Source organism: Hylobates moloch, unplaced genomic scaffold, assembly GCF_009828535.3.
Source record: "Hylobates moloch isolate HMO894 unplaced genomic scaffold, HMol_V3 SCAFFOLD_2, whole genome shotgun sequence".
NCBI lineage: Eukaryota > Metazoa > Chordata > Mammalia > Primates > Hylobatidae > Hylobates > Hylobates moloch.
The window spans coordinates 127295683-127323633 of record NW_026652277.1 but is presented as its reverse complement, the minus strand read 5'-3'; the positions used below and the strand labels follow the sequence as shown (position 1 = coordinate 127323633).

The 27951-nt window shown below is 38.7% G+C and overlaps 1 protein-coding gene across 2 annotated transcripts in view; it reads left to right on the top strand.

Annotated features, from left to right (window-relative positions):
- The window catches only part of AK9 (adenylate kinase 9), a 225980-nt gene that overhangs the window by 162624 nt on the left and 35405 nt on the right, over positions 1-27951 (top strand). For both annotated transcript variants that reach the window (XM_032156454.2, XM_058435472.1), the window contains exons 25-29: positions 3352-3564; positions 7207-7467; positions 11168-11292; positions 22187-22406; positions 26597-26659. In XM_032156454.2, coding sequence (XP_032012345.1) covers positions 3352-3564; positions 7207-7467; positions 11168-11292; positions 22187-22406; positions 26597-26659 — 882 coding nt within the window. The remainder of the gene's footprint in view (positions 1-3351; positions 3565-7206; positions 7468-11167; positions 11293-22186; positions 22407-26596; positions 26660-27951) is intronic.

The following is a 27951-nucleotide window of genomic DNA, read 5'->3' as shown; positions in this document are numbered from 1 at the left end:
ATAGACTGGATTAAGAAAATGTGGCACATATACACCATGGAATACTATGCAGCCATAAAAAATGATGAGTTCATGTCCTTTGTAGGGACATGGATGAAACTGGAAAACATCATTCTCAGTAAACTATCGCAAGGACAAAAAAACAAACACCGCATGTTCTCACTCATAGGTGGGAATTGAACAATGAGAACTCATGGACACAGGAAAGGGAACATCACACTCCAGGGACTGTTGTGGGGTGGGGGGAGGGGGGATGGACAGCATTAGGAGATATACCTAATGCTAAATGACGAGTTAATGGGTGCAGCAAACCAACACGGCACATGGATTCATATGTAACAAACCTGCACATTGTGCACATGTACTCTAAAACCTAAAGTATAATAATAAAAAAAAAGAAAAAACTATCTTAAATTTCATATGGAATCAAAGAAGACCCTGTATAGCCAAGACAATTCTAAGCAAAAAGAACAAAGCTAGAGGCATCACGCTACCTGACTTCAAGCTATGCTGCAAGGCTACAGTAACCAAAACAGCATGGTACTGGTACCAAAACAGACATATAGACCAATGGAACAGAACAGAGACCTCAGAAATAATACCATACATCTACAACCATCTGATCTTCAACAAACCTGACAAAAACAAGCAATGAGGAAAAGAATCTCCTATTCAGTAAATGGTGCTGGGAAAACTGGCTAGCCATATGCAGAAAACTGAAACTGGACCCTTTCCTTACACCTTATACAAAAATTAACTCAAGATGGATTAAAGACTTAAATGTATAACCCAAAAGCATAAAAAACCGTAGAAGAAAACCTAGGCAATACCATTCAGGACATAGGCATGGGCAAAGACTTCATGACAAAAATGCCAAAGCAATTGCAACAAAAGCCAAAATTGACAAATAGGATCTAATTAAACTAAAGAGCTTCTGCACAGCAAAAGAAACTATCATCAGAGTGAACAGGCAACCTGAAGAATGGGAGAAAATTTTTGCAATCTACCCATCTGACAAAAGTCTAATATTCAGAATTTATGTTGAACTTAAACATATTTACAAGAATAAAACAAACAACCCCATCAAAAAGTAGTCAAAAGATATGAACAGACACTTCTCAAAAGAAGACATTTATGTGGGCAGCAAACATGAAAAAAGCTCAGCATCACTGATCATCAGAGAAATGCAAATCAAAACCACACTGAGATACCATCTCACACCAGCCAAAATGGTGATTATTAAAAAGTCAGGAAATAATAGACGCTGGTGAGGCTGTGGAGAAATAGGAATGCTTTTACACTGTTGGTGGGAGTGCAAATTAGTTCAATTATTGTGAAACACAGTGTGGCAATTCTTCAAGGATCTGGAACCAAAATACCATTTGACCCAGCAATCCCATTACTGGGTATATACCCACAGGAATATAAACCATTGTACTATAAAGACACAAGCACACATATGTTTATTGCCGCACTATTTACAATAGGAAAGACATGGAACCAACCCAAATGCCCATCAATGATAGACTGGATAAAGAAAATGTGGTATATATACACCATGGGATGCTATGCAGCCATAAAAAAGAATGAGATCATGTCCTTTGCAGGGACATGAATGGAGCTGGAAGTCATCATCCTCAGCAAAGTAACACAGGAACAGAAAACCAAAATCACGTGTTCTCACTTATAAGTGGGAGTTGAACACTGAAAACACATGGACACCAAGAGGGGAATAACATACACCAGGGCCTGTTGGGGGGTAAGAGGAAGGAACATAGAGGATGGGTCAATAGTTGCAGCAAACCACCATGGCACATATGTACCTATGTAACAAACCTGCACGTTCTGCACATGTATCCCTTTTTTTTTTTTTTTTTTTTGGAAGAAATAAAGAAAAAACTGAAAAAAAATTATAAGGACTTGAAAGGATTTTACCCCCCAAAAAATCAATTACTGAAATATGGGCTTAGGAAGAAAGATAAAAGCTAAACCAAAATAATAGGTGGGGGAGGCTTTATAGGTCATTTCTTACATACACCTTCATTGATTACATAAGTCTCTGTGTTTTTTGAACATCATAGGAAAAAAATCATTAATTTCCAGCTCATTTTGAAGCTTGCATTTTTTTTTTTTTTTGAGATGGAGTCTCACCCTGTCACCCTGGCTGGAGTGTGGTGTGCCATCTCAGCTCACTGCAACCTCCACCTCTCGGACTCAAGTGATTCTCCTGCCTCAGCCTCCTGAATAGCTGGGATTACAGGCACGTGCCACCACGCCTGGCTAATTTTTATATTTTCAGTAGAGAAGGGGTTTCACCATGTTGGCCAGGCTGGTCTCAAACTCCTGACCTCATGTGATCCACCCCACCTCGGCCTCCCAAAGTGCTAGGATTACAGGCATGAGCCCCCGCACCCAGCCAAGGCTTGCATATTCTGATATAAATATCAAGTAAGAACAATAAAAGGAAAGGTTAGTCTCATTTTTGCACCTTTATAGAAAGTTTATTGTATCTTGTTTTGTGGAAAGAAGTATGATGTAAATAAGTATGTAAAGTATTCCACTTGTATTTTTAAAAATACTTTATTTGTGCCTAAATATATATCTATTTTTATAGGCATATTGGTAGGATTTTTTTAATGAGTCTGGGAGATAAAACTATTAAGAATGCTAACATAGTACTGGAAGAAAAAAGGTGAAAAGAGATTTTCACTTTTTATACCTTGTGATGTGTTTTGAATATTTTTACAGTAAGCATGCATTTTATATCATAAAAAACATTTTTCAGGTGTATTTCCCTTGCTTTAAATAAATTGAAAGAATCCTTAATGGACTTTGCACTTATTTTCTTTATCATAAATGAAAATACATTTTACACTTTCAATTGAGCTAAATAGGATATTCCCATATTATTATTTGATCATATATCCACTTAATACCAAAGTAAATCCTGAGGCATCTCTCATTTAATTTGCCATGGGTAAGAAGTTGTGACCTTGACTCAGCTTTTACTTTTAGGGAATAATTCTGTTTTAGAAACTGACCTCACAATGACCCAGCATCAACACATCCCGGAGTTTTTCATTACATCTGTGTTGGTAGAGGACTGGGGGCACCTTCATTCTCAGTGCTGCTTTATTTTCCTCATGAAAATAAAGAAACTTAGAGTGTGCACTTGGAGTAATATATGAAGAAGTGATTTTTAATTAATTAAAATAATATAAGGACTGGCTTTTTGTGGATTGTTTTCAAGTTGCTACAGATTAAATATTATTCAAGAAGCATTTTAAAAAATTCTCTGCATCAAAATACTTTTTAATTTAATGTTCTCCAAACTTCGAATAATGTTTCTAGGGTGAAGATAAAATGAAGGAGAGAAAGAGGCATTTGGGAGACACAAAACACTTTTGTCCAGTGGTCCTCAAAGAAAATTTCATCCTGCAACCAGGAAACACAGAAGAAGCAGCCAAGTATCGAGAAAAGATCTACTACTTTTCAAGTGCTGAGGCTAAAGAAAAGTTTTTGGAGCATCCTGAGGACTATGTGGCTCATGAAGAACCATTGAAGGTGAGACAGTATTCCTATCTTAATGATTGCTCCCACAGGATTTTTTCGGGACTGATTACCAATCGCCATCAATTTACTTAAGGGTGAAAGCCCCAATCTGATATTACAATATAAAGAAAATATCTAAGTTCAAAGAACAGCTTTTTGGAATATAACATAAAATAATTATCTATTTTGATTTCTTTAGTAATGACTTGTGTCAAACCAGCACTTAATGTCTGCCTTTTTAGCTGAAATAAAAATAAAACAAAACAAACACAAACAAACCCCACAGGTGGATTAATTCCTTACTATAGTGAGGCCAGTCATTCTGGTTAGTCTCTCAGAGCAGAGCAGGATGATGGTCTTTTACAGGATTTTGGAGAAGAGTGGAATTCAGGGATTGGTGAACTTTCAGAGGCATAAGTGGGTTGACATCTATGGAAGTAAGATTACTCTAGTGATGCTGCTGTTGACTGGTTCACACTCAGAGAATTGTTATAGGGGCAAGTCCATCCTGACTGGTTGAGTTTCAAGAGTGAGGGCTGACACTGGTTGGTTGGATTGCAAAAATGTATTCCCTGAAGTGAGTTTACCCTGATCAATTAAACCAACTTAAAATTGGTTGAGTGGCTATTGTTACCATGGCTATCCAATAGTCATTTTTTAGTGGAGCATTGTTATAGTGGGGAGGGACACTTTGGTGAATCTTCCCTGGACATTTTTCTGTTACAGCTTTGGCTGACTTTCTCAAAGCACTCTCATCATAAGCAGATGTTATTGCTCTTTGGCCCTCCAGAAGCTCAACAAGGAAAATGCATTGATCCTCAAAAAAAAAAAAGCTGTTGCCATGACCTTTGTGCTTGACCAGTCCACTCTTGCTTTGACTGGACCACTGCCACTTCTTGGTAGCCATTGCTTTGATTGTGCTTTGTCTTCAGGATCATACTGATAAAGCCATGTTTCATGGCTCTACAATTCTTCAAACAAATACTTCAAGATTCTGATCCTATGTGTTTAAAATTTCCATCAAAAGCTCTGTTTTTGTCAGCAGATGATCTGGGTGCAACAGTTTTGGCAATCATAGAGTAGAAACTTTGCTCAACTTTAATTTTTCAGTCAGAAAAATTGTACACTGAGCCAACCTAGATGTCTAGGCGCGTTGGCTATTGTTTCTGCTGTTAATCATCAGTCCTTGTCAATTAGGCCACAAACAAGATAAATTTTTTCCTCACAAATTTAAGTGGATGGTCTGTTACTGCAGGCTTCATCTTCAACATTTTCTTGTCCTTTTTTCAAACAAATTGTCCATTTGGAAACTGCTGATCTCTTTGGGGCATTGTCCCCAGAAACTTTCATAAAGCATCAATGATTTCACCACTCTTCTTCTCAAGCTTCACCATAAATTTGATGTTTATTCCTACTTCAATTTTAGCAGAACTCATGTTGCTCTGATAGGGGCTGTTTTCAAACTGATATCTTATCTTTCTTAGTGCCTCAAACTAGATCCTGTTCAGACATGTTATAACAAGTTCATATGAGTTTATTTAGTGCAAAAAAAGTGAATCCATGCATAGTTTTGTCATAATATGCATTTTCCATCAACTTTTTGGAGACCCCTCATATTTTTAGATTTTTGAGAAAATTCCATACTGTTTTCCATAATGGCTTTCCTACTTCACATTTCCACAACAGTGTACAAGTGTTCCCCTTTCTTCACATCCTCATCAGTATTTGCTATTTTTTTGGTCTTTTTGATAATAGCCATTCTAACTGAGGTGAGATGATATCTCACTGTGGTTTTGATTTGCATTTCCCTGATGATTAGTGATGTTGAGCATTTTTTCATATACCTGTTGTCCATTTGTATGTGTTCTTTTGAGAAATGTCTGTTCAGGTCTTTTTTCCCCATTGTTAAATCAGAATATATATATATATATATATTTTGCTACTGAGCTGTTTGAGTTCCTTATATATTCTGGTTATTAATCCCTTGTTGGATGGATACTTTGCAAATCTTATCTCCTATTCTGTAGGTTGTCTCTTTACTGTGTTGTTTTCTTTGTGATGCAGAGGTTTTTTTAGGTTAATGTAATCCTATGTGTCTATTTTTGCTTTTATTGCCTGTGTTTTTGAGGTTTTACCTGGAAAAATCTTTGCCCAGACCAATGTCCTGTAGCACTTCCCCAATGTTTTCTTCTAGCAGCTTTAGATATTCAGGTCTTCCATTTATGTCTTTAATCCATTTTGAGTTGATTTCTGTATATGGTGAAAGATGAGGATCTAGTTTCATTCTTCTGCATATGGATATCCAGCTTTCACAGCACCATATATTAAAGAGACCATCCTTTCTTCCATCTATTTGGTGCTTTTGTAGAAAATGAGTTGGCTATAAGTGTTTCGGCTTTCTTGAATTACTTTACTACTGTGCTATGCTATAGCTCCCTGGGATAGGATTACTGGAGCAAGATATATACATCACAATATATTGCCTTATTACTTTTGATAATATCAATGCCTTCTTAAAATGAACACATGAAACATAATCTAAGCTCTTCTGTATAATTTGGGCCATTTTCATGAACCTCAATTTTTTATATAGTGCTGACGAGACTACTGAAGTATGTGGATGGTTGTGCCCTCACAAAGAAGCCCCAATCCACTGGTGTTGGGGGTCAATTTAAGGACTGTGGCCACTTATCCTTTTCTGTTGTTGTTTTCAGCTGTAATTTCCGCTTAGTCTGGTTTGCTGTTTGTGATCTATTGCCTTGTTTTACACGAATACATATGAATAAGATCCTGAAGTCCTGACTGTATTTCCATAGTTTTGCAAAACATAAAATGAACTGGGTTTTCCAGAAACATTTTCCTTCCCTACCATAGGGTACCTGAATACAGTCTGAGCACCAGACAGCCCTAGTTGCCAGACGTTTAACTGGTAGGTGAGTGAGGTGTTAATCCGGTAGTTTTATCACGGAGAGGTTTAAAATGTGATTTAAAAGTATGGTGTGAGGCTGCAGCTATATAATTTCATGTCATTCTAGTTTTTCTCCTTCCCCTTGCAAAAACTCCAGCCCCTTTGAGGCTTATCCTACTCGGATATATCAACAAGCCCCATTCCTCCTTGCTGCTGTCACCTACCAATTTCTTAGTATTTCCTCACAATCACAGAAGACTTAGCTGCTGCTTCATTTGAGTACTCACCATTGTTCTTGACAGTTTCAGCATCCCGTGGATGATCCATACAATGTGAGTCCTGAGATTACTGGAATAAATGGAGAAGGCTCTAAATTTTTCTTATTAGTGGGCTTTCTGTTTGATAGATTTATTTTATTGTGCTAAGAAAGTATCTTTCCATTCTGTATTAACTAAAACTTTTGTCAAAAACAAAAATAAGTAAACTATTTTATTAAATGCCTTTTGGCATATGATACCAAGATAATCTTATATGGTTGTTGGTGTTCCCTGAGGACCAGTGTTGATGGAACTAATTATGTTAATTGAAATCCTAATGTCTAAGCATCCTTGAGTTCATGATGTGATCATTCCTACTCCGTCTTAGGGAGGGCAGTTAGTAAGTCTTACGTGCTCTAAATTACTCAAAACTGCTTTTCCTTCACTCTCCCTTTATCCCACCCCTCCCTGACCCACCCCCTGTGGCAGGCTCCTCCATTAAGAATATGCCTTGTCGGCCCCCAGGGCTCTGGCAAAACTATGTGTGGAAGACAGTTGGCAGAAAAATTAAACATTTTTCACATTCAGTTTGAAGAAGTTCTTCAAGAAAAACTACTACTCAAAACTGAAAAGAAAGTGGGACCTGAATTTGAGGAAGATTCTGAGGACGAACAAGCTGCCAAACAAGAACTTGAAGAGCTTGCAATTCAGGCCAATGTCAAAGTTGAGGAAGAAAATACAAAAAAGCAGGTAGTAATCTCTTTTTTTGTTTTTTGTTTTGTTTTGTTTTGTTTTTGCTGTTATTGTTGTTTTTGAGACAGGGTCTCCATCTGTCACCCAGACAGGAGGGCAGTGGCACAATCACTGCTCACCAAAGCCTCAACTTCCCTGGGCTCAAGTGATTCTCCTGCCTTGGTATATTAGTCCATTTTCACACTGCTGACAAAGACATACCAAGACCAGGCAATTTACAAAAGAAAGACATTTAATGGACTTATAGTTAGTTCCACGTGGCTGGGGAGGCTTCACAGTCATGGCAGAAGGCAAGGAGGAGCAAATCACATCTTACGTGGATGGCAGCAGGCAAAGAGAAAGCTCGTGCAGGGAAACTCCCTGTTATAAAACCATCATATTTTGTGAGACTTATTCACTATCACAAGAACATCATGGGAAAGGCCTGTCCCCATGATTCAATTACTTCTCACTGTGTTCCTCCCATAACATGTGGGAATTCAAGATGAGATTTGGGTGAGGTCACAGTCAAACCATATCACTTGGCCTCCCAAGTAGCTGGGACTACAGGTGTGCACTACCATGCCCAGCTAGTTTTGGTATTTTTTGTAGAAATGGGGGTCTTGCCATGTTGCCCAGGCTGGTCTCAAATTCCTGGGCCGAAGTCATTTACCCACCTTGGCCTCCCAAAGTGCTGGGATTACAGGCATGAGCCACTGTGCCTGGCAGTACTAATCTATGCAGACAGCTGTGCTTACTGGTGTTACTCTGGGGAAGTAGTAGTATAAAACTCTATAAAGTTTCTAAGAAGAGAAAATAATTAGCCCATAAAAGTCATTTAAAGAGTCATATTCATCATATGCTAAATACAAATCTTCTAGCTCTTCTAGAATATAAAGTACTGAATTTTATATGACTCCAAAAAAATTCAGAAAAATTTTCCTTGACAAGGCTGTTGTATAGCATTTATTTGGAAGTATGATATTTGATATATCTGGCTTAGACAATAAACTTTTCCATTATTGTGTTCTCCAGTTTCTATCAAATAGCATAAAAATCTGCCCCAGCCTTAGCGGAGATCTCAAAATATTAATTTCTAATGATGCCTTATCAGAAAGTTTGTACTGTGTGTTAATCTGTTCTCTTGTTGCTATAAAGAAATACCTGAAATTGGGTAATTTTTAAAGAAAATAGGTTTAACTGGCTCGCAATTCGTCAGGCCATACAGGAAGCATAGTGGCATCTGCTTGGCTTCTGGAGAGGCCTTAGAAGACTTACAATCATGGTGGAAGGTGAAGGGAGAGCAGACACATCACATGGCCAGGGCAGGAGAAAGAGAGAGTGAGGTGGGAGGTGCCACACACTTTTAAACCACTGGATCTCATGAGCGTTCACTCACTACAGTCTTGACAGTACCAAGAGGGTAATGGTGCTGAACCATTCATGAGAAACCACCCCGATGATCCAATCACCTCTCACCAGACCCCACCTCCAGCATTGGGGACTGCAATTCCACATGAGATTTGGGCGGAGAAACAGATCCAAACCGTATTAACCTCTTACATGGCTTCTATCTGGAGTTATACAATGAAAGTTCTTCATTCTAACTCACATTTTAACCATTTCTGATATAGATAGGCCATTTGTTCTCAAATGATCCAAATGCAGTTATATGTAACACTCAAAGTTGAAGCAGGGTTGGATAGTGAGTGACATATGGTGTTCTAGTAGGTAATGAAGTACCTATTCAGACATATTCTTTTTTCTTTTTGAGACAGCATCTCCCTCTCTTGCCCAGGCCAGAGTGCAGTGGTGTGATCTCGGCTCACTGCAACCTGACTCCTGGACTCAAGCGATCCTCTCACCTCAGCCTCCTAAGTAGCTGGGACTACAGGCATGCACCACCATGCTAGGGTAATTTTTGTATTTTTTGTATAGATGGGATTTCATCATGTTGCCCAGGTTGGTCTCAAACTCCAGATCTCAAGTGATCCACTCACCTTGGCCTCCCAAAGTGCTGGGATTACAGGCATGAGCCACCTGTGCCTGGCCTTCAGACATATTCTTTAAATGTTTTTCACCTATATTTAGTAGCGTTCAGGAGAAACTGATATCCTATTAATTTAAAAAATGTATATTGGGACAGGCACGGTCACTCACGCCTGTAATCCCAGCACTTTGGGAAGTTGAGGCAGGCAGATCACTTGAGGTCAGGAGTTCGAGACCAGCCTGGCCAACATGGTGAAACCCCGTCTCTACTAAAAGTACAAAAATTAGCCAGGCGTGGTGACACATGCCTGTAATGCCAGCTACTCAGTAGGCTAAGGTAGGAGAATCACTTGAACCCGCGAGGCAGAGGTTGCAGTGAGCCAAGATCACACTGCTGCGCTCCAACCTGGGCAACAGAGCAAGACTCCATCTCAAAAAAAGAAAAAAGTATGTCAATCCAGATTTTTAAATTTAACAAGTCTAGATTTTAAAGTGCAACAAATATCTCCTGCTTGTCTACAGTTTTTTGTTTGGTTTTCGTTCACTGTTTTCTGAATAATTTAACTTCTCAGAAAGCAATTAAGGGATTTTATTTTTAGATAATAACATTAATCCTGCTTCCTGGTAAGCAGCAGTTTATCATACCTTAGCTATTCAGTTTTAGAATTTTGGATGACAAAAGTACTCAACAAAAATGTTTCATTTTTGTAAGAACTGTTGTTTTTTACTATCCATTCAAGGGTGATCCTACTTTAGAGAGAATTGACCTCAGTTAATTATCACAATGCTTTCTATTTGTTATTATATTATAATCCTCTTCTAGTTTGTATTTCAGATGGCTGCCTGTTTGGCTTATCCCATAATCAGGATCTAGGTTGGGGAGATAATGCTGTATAATTATAATATAAATAACAAAAATCAGTTAAGCCTTATAGGTGTGTGTGTGATAAATTGAAAAAGGTTTAGCAAAAAGTAATGAGATATCACCCCAAGGTCATGTATGAAAATCAATCATATTATTACTTGTAATTTATCTTAACTGTAGTAAATATTATTTACTATAGGTTGGTGCAAAAATGGTTGTGTTTTTGCCATTACTTTTAAAGCAAAAACTGCAATTGCTTTTGCACAACCTATATTTCTAACCACATTAAATAATTGGTTTAAAGAAAATAGCTCAAATTTTTAAATGTTTATAAGCAACACTACAAAAAAAAGACCTCAGAGAAAATAACAGGTCTCATTCTAATCAGCTATGTAATACCATATTGTTTATGAATATAGATTTTGGGGCTTTTCTAAATTGGTATTTGTACATATTTATGGGGTACTCGTGATATTTTGTTACACACATAGAATGTATAAGGATCAAGTCAGAGTATTTATGATATCCATCACCTTGAGCACTTATCATTGCTATGTATTGGGAGCATTTCAAGCCCTCTCTTCTAGCTATCCTGAAATATACAATACATTGTATATTAACTATAGTTTCCGTCTGTGCTATTGAACATTAGAACTTACACCTTCTATCTAACTGTATGTTTGTACCCATTTTCCTGCTTCTTTTCATGTCCCCTACCACACACCCTTCCCTGCCTCTGGTAACTTTCATTCTACTCTCCACCTCCATGAGGTCCTCTTCTTTAGCTTTCACATATGAGTGAGAACACGCAATTATTAGCATAGAGTTTTAAAACTTGTTTTGTTTTCTGATTTTTGTTTTTAGCATCCAGAAGTACAACTTACAGAAGAAGAAGAAGTAATCAAATCAAGTCTAATGGAAAATGAGCCCTTGCCTCCTGAAATTCTTGAAGTAATTCTTTCTGAGTGGTGGCTTGAGGAACCAATACGGTATCTTAATTTATATAGAATTGTACATTTATTTGCTTTTATTTGTTTTATTCTTAAAAGTTAAAAATGTAGTTTAACATACATTGAAGAATTTTCACCTTTATATTCATGTAAGCTGGTGATTTTTCACTTGAGATACACATTAAAAACATCTGTAGAGTCTTTAAAAATACCGATGCCAGGACCCCACACCAAAATAATTGAATTTGAATCTCTAGGAGTGTGAGCCTAGGATACTTTTCAGTACCCGCAGGTTATTATAAAGTGCATTTGTGGTAAAATTGTAAAAGCCTAAACAAAATAGCTAAATATTGTGCACCATTAAAATTTATTGTAGGGCTGTGTGCAGTGGCTCACGCCTGTAATCCCAACACTTTGGGAGGCCTAGGCAGGCGGATCACCTGAGGGGGAGTTCGAGACCAGCCTGACCAACATGGAGAAACTCTGTCTCTACTAAAAATACAAAATTAGCCAGGTGAGGTGGAGCATGGCTATAATCCCAGCTACTCAGGAGGCTTAGGCAGGAGAATCACTTGAACCCGGGAGACAGAGGTTGCGGTGAGCCGAGATAGTGCCATTGCAGTCCAGCATGGGCAACAACAGTGAAACTCCATTTCAAAAACAAAAAAATTATTATAATGAATAATGTGTAATAGCATAAGAAATGTTATTACATAAAGTTAAAAAGAAGATGTAAAACCATAATATAATAGAGAATGCACACATGAAAAACCAACTGGAAAGAAATAAAACATTTTTATTAACCTCTGAGATACGGGATTATGGATAATTTTTAGCTTTTTATTAAAGCTTTTCTCTATTTTTTCCATTTTTCTATAGTATGACTTAATTGCTTTTATAATGAAGGAGAAAATAGCACATTTTGAAAAGGTTATTGCATTAGTCCTGGAGAGATATACTAAGGGTTTTGAACTAAGGGAGGATGACAGAAATAGAAGTGTAAGTACAGAGGAGGACATGCCAGGACTTAGCTATTAAATGTAAGAAGGAAGAGGGAGCCAGGGGAGAGGGCCAAAGGTCTCTAACAGGTAGCACGTTACTACTAGTGGGTCAGAAGGAAGAGCAGTTTGGAAGGCTAACAGTATGATTTTTGACAGTATAATGTGTGTATAATTCCAGAAGGGCATTCAGATGGAGAAACTCCATAGCTTTTTGAAAATTTGGAATCAAAACTCAGAAGAGAGGTTGGGTGTAGAGGTAAAGATTTGGAAGTCATTGACAGAGAAATGACAGCAGGAACAGTAGGAATGAAATTGACCCTGCCAGAGAGACCAGACTGAAGGCACCTCTAAAGAAAAAAACATGGAAACAGCTCCAGTCTACAGCTCCCAGTGTGAGCGATGCAGAAGATGGGTGATTTCTGAATTTCCAACTGCGGTACCAGGTTCATCTCACTGGGGCTTGTCAGACAGTGGATGCAGGACAGTGGGTGCAGCCCACTGAGCATGAGCCAAAGCAGGGCAAGTCATCGCCTCACTGGGGAAGCACAAGGGGTTAGGGAATTCCCTTTGCTAGCCAAGGGAAGCTGTGACAGACAGCACCTGGAAAATCGGATCACTCCCACCCTAATACTGTGCTTTTCCAATGGTCTTAGCAAACAGCACACCAGGAGATTATATCCCGTGCCTGACTCAGAGGGTCTCACGCCCACGGAGCTTCGCTCATTGCTAGCACAGCAGTCTGAGATCGAATTGCAATGCGGCAGCGAGGCCGGGGTAGGGGCGCCCACCATTGCTGAGGCTAGAGTAGATAAACAAAGCAACCAGGAAGCTCTAACTGGGTGGAGCCCACCACAGCTCAAGGAGGCCTGACTGCCTCTGTAGACTCCACCTCTGGGGGCAGGGCATAGCCAAACAAAAGGCAGCAGAAACCTCTGCAGACTTAAATGTCACTGTCTGACAGCTTTGAAGAGAGTAGTGGTTCTCCCAGCACAGAGTTTGAGATCTGAGAATGGACAGACTGCCTCCTCAAGTCGGTCCCTGATCCCTGAGAGTGTAACTGGGAGGCACCCCCAAGTAGGGGCAGTCTGACACCTCACATGGCCAGGTACCCCTCTGAGATGAAGCTTCCAGAGGAACGATCAGGCAGCAACATTTGCTATTCAGCAATATTCGCTGTACTACAGCCTTCGCTGCTGATACCCAGGCAAACAGGATCTGGAGTGGACCTCAAACAAATTCCAAGAGACCTACAGCTGAGGGTCCTGATTCTTAGAAGGAAAACTAGCAAACAGAAAGGACATCCGCACCAAAACCCTATCTGTATGTCACCATCATCAAAGACCAAAGGTAGATAAAACCACAAAGATGGGGAAAAAACAGAGCAGAAAAGCTGAAAATTCTAAAAATCAGAGCGCCTCTCCCCCTCCAAAGGAACACAGCTCCTCGCCAGCAATGGAACAAAGCTGGACAGAGAATGACTTTGACAAGTTGAGAGAAGAAGGCTTCAGATGATCAAACTTCTCCAAGCTAAAGGAGGAAGTTCGAACCCATAGCAAAGAAGCTAAAAACCTTGAAAAAAGATTAGCCGAATGGCTAACTAGAAAAAACAGTGTAGACAAGTCCTTAAATCACTTGATGGAGCTGAAAACCATGGCACAAGAACTACATGACGAATGCGCAAGCTTCAGTAGCCAATTCGATTAACTGGAAGAAAGGGTATCAGTGATTGATGATCAAATGAATGAAATGAAGTGAGAAGAGATGTTTAGAGAAAAAAGAATAAAAAGAAATGAACAAAGCCCCCAAGAAATATGGGACTACGTGAAAAGACCAAATCTACATCTGATTGGTGTACCTGAAAGTGACAGGGAGAATGGAACCAAGCTGGGAAACACTCTGCAGGATATTATCCAGGAGAACTTCCCCAACCTAGCAAGGCAGGCCAACATTCAAATTCAGAAAATACAGAGAATGCCACAGAGATACTCCTTAAGAAGAGCAACTCCAAGACACATAATTGTCAGATTCACCAAAGTTGAAATGAAGGAAAAAATGCAGCCAGAGAGAAAGGTCGGGTTACCCAAAAAGGGAAGCCCATCAGACTAACAGCTGATCTCTTGGCAGAAACTCTACAAGCCAGAAGAGAGTGGGGGCCGATATTCAACATTCTTAAAGAAAAGAATTTTCAACCCAGAATTTCAAATCCAGCCAAACTAAGCTTCATAAGTGAAGGAGAAATAAAATCCTTTACAGACAAGCAAATGCTGAGTGATTTTGTCACCACCAGGCCTGCCCTAAAAGAGCTCCTGAAGGAAGCACTAAACATGGAAAGGAACAACCGGTACCAGCCCCTGCAAAAACATGCCAAATTTTAAAGACCATTGAGGCTAGGAAGAAACTGCATCAACTAATGAGCAAAATAACCAACTAACATCATAATGACAGGATCACATTCACACATAACAATATTAACTTTAAATGTAAATGGGCTAAATGCTCCAATTAAAAGACATAGACTGGCAAATTGGATAAAGAGTCAAGACCCATAAGTGTGCTGTATTCAGGAGACCCATCTCACATGCAGAGACACACATAGGCTCAAAATAAAGGGATGGAGGAAGATCTACCAAGCAAATGGAAAACAAAAAAGGCAAGGGTTGCAATCCTAGTCTCTGATAAAACAGACTTGAAACCAACAAAGATCAAAAGAGACAAAGAAGGTCATTACGTAATGGTAAAGGGATTGATTCAACAAGAAGAGCTAACTATCCTAAATATATATGCACCCAATACAGGAGCACCCAGATTCATAAAGCAAGTCCTTAGAGACCTACAAAGAGACTTAGATTCCCACACAATAATAATGGGAGACTTTAACACCCAACTGTCAACATTAGACAGATGAATGAGACAGAAAGTTCACAAGGATATCCAGAAGTTGAACTCAGCTCTGCACCAAGCGGACCTAATAGACATCTACAGAACTCTCCACCCAAAAACAACAGAATATACATTCTTCTCAGCACCACATCGCACTTATTCCAAAATTGACCACATAGTTGGAAGTAAAGCTCTCCTCAGCAAATGTAAAAGAACAGAAATTATAACAAACTGTCTCTCAGACCACAATGCAATCAAACTAGAATTCAGGAATAAGAAACTCACTCAAAACCACTCAACTACATGGAAACTGAACAACCTGCTCCTGAATGACTACTGGGTACATAACGAAATGAAGGCAGAAATAAAGATATTCTTCAAAACCAATGAGAACAAAGACACAACATACCAGAATCTCTGGGACACATTCAAAGCAGTGTGTAGAGGGAAATTTATAGCACTAAATGCCCACAAGAGAAAGCAGGCAAGATCTAAAATTGACACCCTAAGATCACAATGAAAAGAACTAGAGAAGCAAGAGCAAACACATTCAAAAGCTAGCAGAAGGCAAGAAATAACTAAGATCAGGGCAGAACTGAAGGAGATAGAGACACAAAAAACCATTCAAAAAATCAATGAATCCAAGAGCTGTTTTTTTCTGAAAAGATCAACAAAATTGATAGACTGCTAGCAAGACTAATGAAGAAGAAAAGAGAGAAGAATCAAATAAATGCAATAAAAAATGATAAAGGGGTTATCACCACCAATCCCACAGAAATACAAATTACCATCACAGAATACTATAAACACCTTTACACATATAAACTAGAAAATCTAGAAGAAATGGACAAATTCATGGAAACATATACCCTCCCAAGACTAAACCAGGAAGAAGTTGAATCCCTGAATAGCCCAATAACAGGCTCTGAAATTGAGGCAATAATTAATAGCCTACCAACCAAAAAAAGTCCAGGACCAGACAGATTCACAGCCGAATTCTACCAGAGGTATAAGGAGGAGCTGATACCATTCCTTCTGAAACTATTCCAATCAATAGAAAAAGAGGGAATCCTCCCTAACTCATTTTATGAGGCCAGCATCATCCTGATACCAAAGCCTGGCAGAGACAACAAAAAAAGAGAATTTTAGACCAATATCCCTGATGAACATCAATGCAAAAATCCTCAATAAAATACTGGCAAACCAAATCCAACAGCACATCAAAAAGCTTATCCACCATGATCAAGTGGGCTTCATCCCTGGGATGAAAGGCTGGTTCAACACACACAAATCAATAAACACAATCCAGCATATAATCAGAACCAAAGACAAAAACCACCTGATATCTCAATAGATGCAAAAAAGGCCTTCAACAAAATTCAACAGCCCTTCATGCTAAAAACTCTCAATAGATTAGGTATTGATGGGACGTATCTCAAAATAATAAGAGCTATCTATGAAAAACCCACAGCCAATATCATACTGAATGGGTAAAAACTGGAAACATTCCCTTTGAAAACTGGCACAAGGCAGGGATGCTCTCTGTCACCACTCCTATTCAACACAGTGTTGGAAGTTCTGGCCACAGCAATCAGGCAGGAGAAAGAAATAAACGATATTCAATTAGGAAAAGAGGAGTGTTTTGCAGATGACGTGATTGTATATTTAGATGTTTGCAGATTATGTGATTGTACATTTTTGCAGATGATGTGATTGTATATTTAGAAAACCCCATCATCTCAGCCCAAAATCTCCTTAAGCTAATAAGCAACTTCAACAAAGTCTCAGGATACAAAATCAATGTGCAAAAATCACAAGCATTCTTATACACCAATAACAGACAAACAGAGAGCCACATCATGAGTGAACTCCCATTCACAATTACTTCAAAGAGAATACAATACCTAGGAATCCAACTTACAAGGGATGTGAAGGACCTCTTCAAGGAGAACTACAAACCACTGCTCAACGAAATAAAAGAGGACACAAACAAATGGAAGAACATTCCATGCTCATGGATAGGAAGAATCAATATCATGAAAATGGCCATATTGTCCAAGGTAATTTATAGATTCAATGCCATCCTCATCAAGCTACCAATGACTTTCCTCACAGAATTGGAAAAAACTACTGTAAAGTTCATATGGAACCAAAAAAGAGCCCACATTGCCAAGAGAATCCTAAGCCAAAAGAACAAAGCTGGAGTCATCGTACTACCTGACTTCAAACTATACTACAAGGCTACAGTAACCAAAACAGCATGGTTCTGGTACCAAAACAGAGATATAGACCAATGGAACAGAACAGAGCCCTCAGAAGTAATATCACACATCTACAACCATCCGGTCTTTCACAAACCTGACAAAAATAAGAAATAGGGAAAGGATTCCCTATTTAATAAATGGTGCTGGGAAAACTGGCTAGGCATATGTAGAAAGCTGAAACTGGATCCCTTCCTTACACCTTATACAAAAATTAATTCAAGATCGATTAAAAACTTAAATGTTAGACCTAAAACCATAAAAACCCTAGAAGAAAACCTAGGCAATACCATTCAGGACATAGGCATAGGCAAGGACTTCATGTCTAAAACACCAAAAGCAATGGCAACAAAAGCCAAAATTGACACATGGGATCTAATTAAACTAAAGAATTTCTGACAGCAAAAGAAACTACCATCAGAGTGAACAGGCAATCTACAGAATGGGAGAAAATTTTTCCAATCTACTCATCTGACAACGGGCTAATATCCAGAATCTACAATGAATTCAAACAAATTTACAAGAAAAAAACAAACAACCCATCAATAAGTGGGCTAAGGATATGAACAGACACTTCTCAAAAGAAGACATTTATGCAGCCAAAAAACACATGAAAAAATGCTCATCATCACTGGCCATCAGAGGACTGCAAATCAAAACCACAATGAGATACCATCTCACACTAGTTAGAATGACGATCATTAAAAAGTCAGGAAACAACAGGTGCTGGAGAGGATGTGGAGAAATAGGAACACTTTTACACTGTTGGTGGGACTGTCAACTAGTTCAACCATTGTGAAAGACAATGTGGCGATTCCTCAAGGATCTAGAACTAGAAATACCATTTGACCCAGCCATCCCATTACTGGGTATATACCCAAAGGATTATAAATCATGCTGCTATAAAGACACATGCACACGTATGTTTATTGCGGCACTATTCACAATAGCAAAGACTTGGAACCAACCCAAATGTCCATCGATGATAGACTGGATTAAGAAAATGTGGCACATATACACCATGGAATACTATGCAGCCATTAAAAAGGATGAGTTCATGTCCTTTGTAGGGACATGGATGAAGCTGGAAACCATCATTCTCAGTAAACTATCACAAGGACAAAAAACCAAACACCGCACGTTCTCACTCATAGGTGGGAATTGAACAATGAGAACACTTGGACGCAGGAAGGGGAGTATCACACACCATGGCCTGTTGTGGGGTGGGGGGAGGGGGAGAGATAGCATTAGGAGATATACCTAATGTAAATGACGAGTTAATGGGCGCAGCACACCAACATGACATGGCATATGTATACGTATGTAACAAACCTGCACGTTGTGCACATGTACCCTAGAACTTAAAGTATAATTTAAAAAACACATATATTATGGCCAATATATGGAAATTTGCCTCCTTATTAAGAAAGGAAAATTCACATTTTTTAATTAACAACTTTGAAGGCTGAAACTGTCAAATGTTCATGAAAGCAAATCAATAAATGTAATCCAGCATATAAACAGAACCAAAAACAAAAACCACATGATTATCTCAATAGATGCAGAAAAGGCCTTTGAAAAAATTCAACAACCCTTCATGCTAAAAAGTCTCAATAAATTAGGTATTGATGGGACATATCTCAAAATAATAAGAGCTATCTATGACAAACCCACAGCCAATATCATACTGAAAGGGCAAAAACTGGAAGCATTCTCTTTGAAAACTGACACAAGACAGGGATGCCCTCTCTCACCACTCCTATTCAACATAGTGTTGGAAGTTCTGGCCAGGGCAATTAGGCAGGAGAAGGAAATAAAGGGTATTCAATTAGGAAAAGAGGAAGTCAAATTGTCCCTGTTTGCAGATGACATGATAGTATATCTAGAAAACCCCGTTGTCTCAGCCCAAAATCTTGTTAAGCTGATAAGCAACTTCAGCAAAGTCTCAGCATACAAAATTAATGTACAAAAATCACAAGCATTCTTATACACCAATAACAGACAAACAGAGAGCCAAATCATGAGTGAACTCCCATTCACAATTGCTTCAAAGAGAATAAAATACCTAGGAATCCAACTTACAAGGGATGTGAAGGACCTCTTCAAGGAGAACTACAAACCACTGCTCAGTGAAATAAAAGAGGATACAAACAAATGGAAGAACATTCCATGCTCATGGGTAGGAAGAATCAATATCCTGAGAATGGCAATACTACCCACGGTAATTTATAGATTCAATGCCATCCCCATCAAGCTACCAATGACTTTCTTCACAGAATTGGAAAAAACTACTTTAAAGTTCATATGGAACGAAAAAAGAGCCCACATTGCCAAGTCAATCCTAAGCCAAAAGAACAAAGCTGGAGGCATCACGCTACCTGACTTCAAACTATACTACAAGGCTACAGTGACCAAAACAACATGGTACTGATACCAAAACAGAGAAATAGATCAATGGAACAGAACAGAGCCCTCAGAAATAATGCCACATATCTACAACCATCTGATCTTTGACAAACCTGACAAAAACAAGCAATGGGAAAGGATTCCCTATTTAATAAATGGTGCTGGGAAAACTGGCTAGCCATATGTAGAAAGCTGAAACAGGATCCCTTCCTTACACCTTATACAAAAATTAATTCAAGATGGATTAAAGACTTACATGTTAGACCTAAAACCATAAAAACCCTAGAAGAAAACCTAGGCAATACCATTCAGGACATAGGCATGGGCAAGGACTTCCTGTCTAAAACACCAAAAGCAATGGCAACAAAAGCCAAAATTGACAAATGGGATCTAATTAAACTAAAGAGCTTCTGCACAGCAAAAGAAACTACCATCAGAGTGAACAGGCAACCTACAAAATGGGAGAAAATTTTCCCAACCTACTCATTTGACAAAGGGCTAATATCCAGAATCTACAATGAACTCAAACAAATTTACAAGAAAAAAACAAACAGCCCCATCAAAAAGTGGGCAAAGGATATGAACAGACACTTCTCAAAAGAAGATATTTATGCAGCCAAAAAACACATGAAAAAATGCTCATCACCACTGGCCATCAGAGAAATGCAAATCAAAACCTCAATGAGATACCATCTCACACCAGTTAGAATGGCAATCATTAAAAAGTCAGGAAACAACAGGTGCTGGAGAGGATGTGGAGAAATAGGAACACTTTTACACTGTTGGTGGGACTGTCAACTAGTTCAACCATTGTGGAAGTCAGTGTGGCGATTCCTCTGGGATCTAGAACTAGAAATACCATTTGATCCAGTCATCCCATTACTGGGTATATACCCAAAGGATTATAAATCATGCTGCTGTAAAGACACATGCACACGTATGTTTGTTGCAGCACTATTCACAATAGCAAAGAGTTGGAACCAACCCAAATGTCCAACAACGATAGACTGGATTAAGAAAATGTGGCACATATACACCATGGAATACTATGCAGCCATAAAAAATGATGAGTTCATGTCCTTTGTAGGGACATGGATGAAACTAGAAATCATCATTCTCAGCAAACTATCGCAAGGACAAAAAACCAAACACCACATGTTCTCACTCATAGGTGGGAATTGAACAGTGAGAACACATGGACACAGGAAGGGGAACATCACACTCCGGGTACTGTAGTGGGGTGGGGGGAGGGGGGAGAGATAGCATTAGGAGATATACCTAACGTTAAATGACGAGTTAATGGGTGCAGCACACCAACATGGCACATGTATACATATGTAACAAGCCTGTACATTGTACATATGTACCCTAAAACTTAAAGTATAATAATAATAAAATTAAAAAAAATTGTTCATGGAAGTCCTATTTGTATTAAGAAGAAAATATGTAAAACAAACCAAATTTCAGATAAGCAGGAGAAACAAATTCTCACTCAAACGGTAACCGGTATTGACTCTCTCAATTAAACAAAGCCAAGTTTTCAAAGCTTAGTTGTTTTATAAGTGCTCTCTAATAAAAATGTATTAACATTCCAGTTATTTTCCTGATTCTTTTTTTTTTTTTTTTTTGAGAAAGAGTTTCAATCTTGTTGCCCAGGCTGGAGTGCAATGGCATATTTTCCTGATTCTTAAAGTCTCATCATACTTGGGCAAGTTTGACAATCCCATTTGAACATAATCATCTTGCCCATAGGAACCAAGATACATACATTAACAATTGTCATCAGTTACAAGGAGACCCAGGGAGGTGGGTATTAGTTGTCTCATGAAAGGAAGCACTGTTAGAAGAAAAACTGCCAAAGGTGAGGGCTCCCACTACAAGTGGGCTGGCCAGGTGTACTCTTTAAATAAAGAATACCACATTCATTAGGCTGGGCACCCCTCCCAAACAGAGAACTTATTTTCTCTTTTCCTATGGTCTTCTCACAACTTTTAGTAAACTTTCAGTTAATAGTAATTGTCTGTAAACTGATTGACTACAATTTTATATTACAAATATATGTATGAAATATTGTAATTTTAATTCAATTTGATATATTTTGAAAAATAAAGGTCACATATACAACTAGAAACAGTAAAAGAAATAAAAGATAGTAGAGTAAATTTTTAAACTATTCATTACCTACAGAAAGTTGATATTTATCAATACTTTTTTTACTTTATTTTTTTCTTTTAAAATATTTAATTAACAAGTAAAGAATGTATATATTCAAGGTGTACATGATGATTTAATATACCTTGTATAATGATCATTACAGTCAAATTAATGAACACATCCATTACAATATTTTAATGAGATAAAGTAAATTATGAAAATTTCCACCAGTTCCACAGGTTTTATATTAGATGGTTTCCCACGATATCCAGAAGAGGCCCAGTTTTTGGGAGATCGTGGATTTTTCCCAGATGCAGCTGTTTTTATACAAGTTGATGATCAAGATATTTTTGATCGCCTCCTTCCTGCCCAAATTGAAAAGTGGAAACTAAAACAAAAGAAGAAATTAGAAAGGAAGAAACTGATCAGAGACATGAAGGCAAAAATCAGGGTATGTATCTAGCAAAAATGCATTGAATAAATCTGTTCAGCATCTGTTTAGTAATCTGTTCAGCATCTGTTTAGTGATCTGTTATAAAGTGATCTTCACAAAAAATGTAGTATTCTAATTTTAATACCGCAGCATGAAACATTTTTCATCGGATATTAAGACTACAATAAGAGTTAAGAGTTATTTCAGGCTTTTGTGGTGATCAATGTGTTAATGCTTCTCTCTTTATGGCAAACAAAAGATAGTGGTAGTGCCAAGACTTCCCTCTCCCACACATGGGAGCAAAGTGGAAGAGGTAACAAACAGAGATTTGAAACACAAAGAAGTAAAATTTCAGAGGTCTTTTTCGCTGCCCCTGGAGTGATGACACCACCCATCAAAGACATGTGAGCCTGTAGTGAAACCAGATCCACATTAGATTAGAACATTGTTCCTAAACCTACATTATGAGGAGTATTCCATAAAATGTTCAAAAGTGTCATGGGGAACCAGCAATTCCACTCCTGGGAATCTGTCTAACAGAAATGAAAATATATGTCCACATAAAAAGTTATATGTGAATGTTCATAACCATTATTCATAATAACCAGAAAGTAGAAACAACCCAAATAATCAACTGATGAATAGAAAAATAAAAGGTGGTATATCCTTAGAATTGAAAAACTACTCAGCATTAAGAAGGAATGACCTATTGATACACCCTGTAACATGGATAAAAATCAGAACCATTGTGCTGAGTGACAGAAGCCAGGCAAAACAGGAGTGCGTCCCGTACAATTCCATTTACATGACATGCCCTGAAAAGGCAAACCTGTAGGTCTGGGCTGAGGTAGAAAGAACGGGCTTTTGAGTCTGGACCTAGGATGGCCCAGATGAGACATGAGAGCAGTGTTAAACGTTTGAAGGGCTTTCATACCGAAGAGAGGTTGGGGTTACTCCACGTGGCCTCAAGGGAAAGAACTACCATTGGTAGGAGGAAGGTACAGGGAAAGTATATTTCATCCTTAGCAAGACATTTCAAAAAGAACCAAGAATGAAGGCAGGGAGCTCCTTGCCAATAAATAAGCATAAACTAGACGAACATTTGGCAGGGGAGAATGTAAAATATGTCAGAAAGCTCATCTATTAATTTCAATTCTGAGATACTAAGACTTAAATTATGTAATACATTCTCACAATTCAACACCAATTAAATTACAGACTGCCAAAGTGTTAAAGTCAAGCAGTTCCTCTTTCATTGCTCAGACATCGTTTTCAAATTCTTTTCATCTTGGGGTTAGCCAGAGGAAATCCCTTCAAGGCCATTGCCATCCATTCCTCTCCCCCACCACACTAAGGTTGCATGTCCCAGGCCATCACTGGTTTGCACAATATCAAGGCAGGCAGAGTTCTTAGCCATCTAAGAACTGTGGAGGTAAGGAGGGAGACATGGGAAGATACCTGGCTCCACACTGTTCTTGATGACGTTCAGGCCAAACTGTCTGCCATGTGAGAGATTCTGTAAGTATGAGAATGGAAAAGAAAGAGCCAAAGATGAGAGCCTACCATAGCACATTCATATGTTGTCTCACTGTGGGGCCTGGAATATCTAGGCCAGTGTTAACACAGAAATCTCTGTGATGACAGAAATGTCCTAGATCTGTGCTGTCCTGTACAGGAGCCCTAGCCGCAGTGGCTGTTGAGCACTTAAAATGTGATTAGTGTGACTGAAAAATCAAATGTTTAATTTTGTTTAATTTTAATATAAATAGCCACACACAGCTAGTGGCTATTGTACTGGACAGAACAGCTGTAGGGCAATGAAGCCACATCCTAGATACCACATTCTTTAAGAATTTTAGAGACCTAGAATAGGAAAGCAGCAGGTTTCAGGAGCTGGTTTATCACCCCAGGCATTTACCCCTTCCTTTCCTCACCCAATAACTCTATCTCAGTTCAGAGCTTTCTTGGCTGACACCAGCGCTCCTACAGTGACCTAATTGTCCTCCCTGGCTTCATCTCTATGCCTTCCAGACTATCCTTCTGACTACCTCCACACGAATTTTCCTAAAACTCCATTTTGATCAAGCCACCCAATTAAGATCTGAATTCTCAATCTTATCCCAAATTATCTGTCTAACTTTTTTTCTCAGTTGAAACAAATACAAACCCTTCTCTGCAGCAGCCACCACATTGTATGCTTTGGCAATCCCATATCTTTCTTTTTTTTTTTTTTTTGAGACGGAGTCTCACTCTGTCGCTAGGCTGGAGTGCAGTGGAGCAAGCTCAGCTCACTGCAACCTCCGCCACCTGGGTTCAAGCGATTCTCCTGCCTCAGCCTCCAGAGTAGCTGGGACTACAGGCGTGCACCACCATGCCCAGCTAATTTTTGTATTTTTAGTAGAGACGGGGTTTCACCATGTTGGCCAGGTCAAGAGATCGAGACCATATCTGGTAGTTTCTAAAAGCATTCTCACACTAATTGTGTGATATTACGTGAGTTAAACCCTGAATTTCTGTTAACTCACCTCTAGAGTGGAGTAATGCCCTGCAGATATGTTTTGAGCAGAAAATGAAAGAATATATATTATCGTGCTCAGGACAGTGCTGCCATCTGGCAGATGTACAATAATTAGTTAAACCTCACTGACTATTTATTTGAGTGAAAAGAGCAGAGGAAAAGTAGACTCAGAATGTGTATGAGTGTTTTTGTGTATAGTTTGCAATTTTTTGGTAATACAGTGGTCTTTATGTTTTATGAAAACACAAAAGAGACTATGTTTTCACAACTCCACATTTAAAGAACCTATGGTAAAGATATGTTTTTATAAAAGGAAATAATGGAAGTTTTTGTAAATTCTCACCATGTTAAGAGCCATAGAATCTTTCTGGGGCTCATAAACCAAATGAATTATATTCAGTTCAGTTTTATAATTCTATCTACAAATAATTCTTGCATGCCTACAAGGCATAAGTTCTCAGGAATGTGTACTCAATAGCAACCAGACAAAAGCGCCCAGGTTCTGCTCTTCTGGACCAGAGCCCCAGAGCATGTCCTCAGGCACCACTCTAGCCTCCTGGTATTTAAAGGGAGACCAGTTTACAGAGTCCTGAGCCAATAAGCCCCCAAACCTGAAGAAAGCAGATTAGTTTTCATGAAGACCTTGGAGACCTATCAAAGAGGATCCATTGTGTTAGATTTAGAGGATTCTGGGAAGGTTGGAGGACTATCTATATATCAAGTCTGTGACTGTCTCCCAACCACATACACTTTCCCCATGTGGACATATGTATTTTTAGGTTTGTTAGTCCAGGGGTTCCTAACCCCTGGGCCATGGATGGATACCAGTCTGTGGCCTGTGAGGAACCAGGCCACACAGCAGGAGGTGAGCAGTGAGTGGGCAAGTGAGTGAAGCTTCATCTGTATTTACAGCCGCTCCCCATCACTCACATTACTGCCTGAGCTCTGCCTCTGGTCAGATCAGCGGCACGTTAGATTCTCATAGGAGCACAAACCATATTGTTAATTGTGCATGCAAGGGATCTAGGTTGCAAACTCATGAGAATCTAATGCCTGATGATCTGTCACTATCTCCCATCACCTCCAGATGGGACCATGTAGTTGCAGGAAAACAAGTTTAAGGCCCCCACTGATTCTACATTGTGGTGAGTTATGAAATTATTTCTTTGGATATTACATTGTAATAATAATAGAAATAAAGTGCACGATAAATGTCATGAGCTTGAATCATCCCAAAACAATCCTCATCTTCGGTCCATGGAAAATTGTCTTCTGTGAAACTGGTCCCTCATGCCAAAATGGTTGGGGATCGCTATGTTAGGCTATTTAATAGTGTGTTAAAAGCTTACCATTTTCAACGAATTGCCTCCAAGTATTTCCCTATTTCCTGCCACCAAAACCAAACAAACAAATAAGCAATAAATTTTGAAAAGGAGTTCTAAACTTTGTGGAAAGAGTAACTGACCCCAAGTGCTACTTATCCCTCTGAAAGAAAATAGCTGATCAAGAGGTTCAGAGGTACAAGGATGCAAGCCAAGCAACATGATTACCGCCATCACATCCTTTCCTGCAAAGTTTGCTGTGCTTCTGCCCAAACGTTATTCCTACTTTATAGAAAAATATATTAATACAGAGAAAGCCACTTTTATCATTCTTCATTACAATTTTTTAATGTCTCTTTCTTTAACAGGTTGGTATGATTGCTAAAAGAAGGGCTGAACTTATATTAGAGAGAGATAAAAAAAGGAGGGAGGTAAGTAATTTTCTTTTTTTTCAAAACAGGGTCTCACTCTGTTGCCCAGGGCAGGGTGCAGTGGCACAATCATAGCTCACTGCAACCTCGAACTCCTGGGCTCAAGGGATCCTCCCACCTCAGCCTCTCAAAGCACTAGGATTATAGGCATGAGCCATCACACCCAGCCTTTGCCTTCTGGCATAAGACACCCTTGTAACAGCTTTTCAAGGCTGACCCTCTTGTAACCTGATTTCCATCTGTATAAAAATGTCCAGCCAAACAAGAAGAAGAGAAAAAGAGGAATATCAGAAAATACAACTTGCTACAAGTGCAACCACATGTCCCCCTGGTGTGAATATGCTGGACTTCCATACAGAGGACTGCTGATACTATACAGTGCAACTGCAACTGCAACTGCGGGCACAAAGCATTGCAAAGGAGGGGCCAAAGTAATTGTTGCTTTGTCAAAACAAAATATTTACAACCAAAAGTAGATTAAAAAAAAAACCATTGGACTGACAAAATTATGGCACCATGTAAGAATAAGAATCCTCCTCTTAATTATTTGCCTCGATTTTCATTCATTTATTCATTCAGCCCATCAGCAAACATTAATTGAGCTTTGTGTCTGACACTGTTTCAAATACTGGCAAATCAGTCATGAGCAAAACTTACAGAAATCCTAGCCTCATTCTAATGCTCATTTCCCTCATCAAACATGTTCTGAAAGTTTACTCTGTTTAAGGTGTCATGCTAATGTTTAGGATCAAAAAGATGTCCTAACCTGGAATTAAGTACAGTTAACTACTTTAAGCCCTTGGGAGTCCCTAGTGGTCCCCTTCTGAATCACTTCAAATGTTTCAGCAGTGAAGGAGTCCAGGCTTTGCAGTTAAACACACCTACGCGGTATCCATTCTCCAGTTCTCATTGACTTTGTTCACTGCTCTCCAGTGCCTGGTGGAGTGCTGACACACGTGACATTCAACTTCAGTTGTTTCGCTGAGGTTGTATAACACTGAGTAAGTCACTTAGCCTCTGTAAACCTAGGGCTTTTTATTGTAAAATGGGAAAAATTAATACACTTACTTTCCCTAATTAATAATAATTTAATTTCCCTTTGCTACTCTTTAGTTAAATCTTCATTTCTTAAGAATTAATTTTCAGGATAAACTTTAAATGTTCTTTATAATTTTTTCATTTGTTAACATTAGAATGGTGTGATTTCTTCTGATTTATCATTCGGAAATGCAATATTCTATGTAGAGGTTAAATAGGATTTTGTAAGTCAGCTCTCCTGAGACTTCATGTTT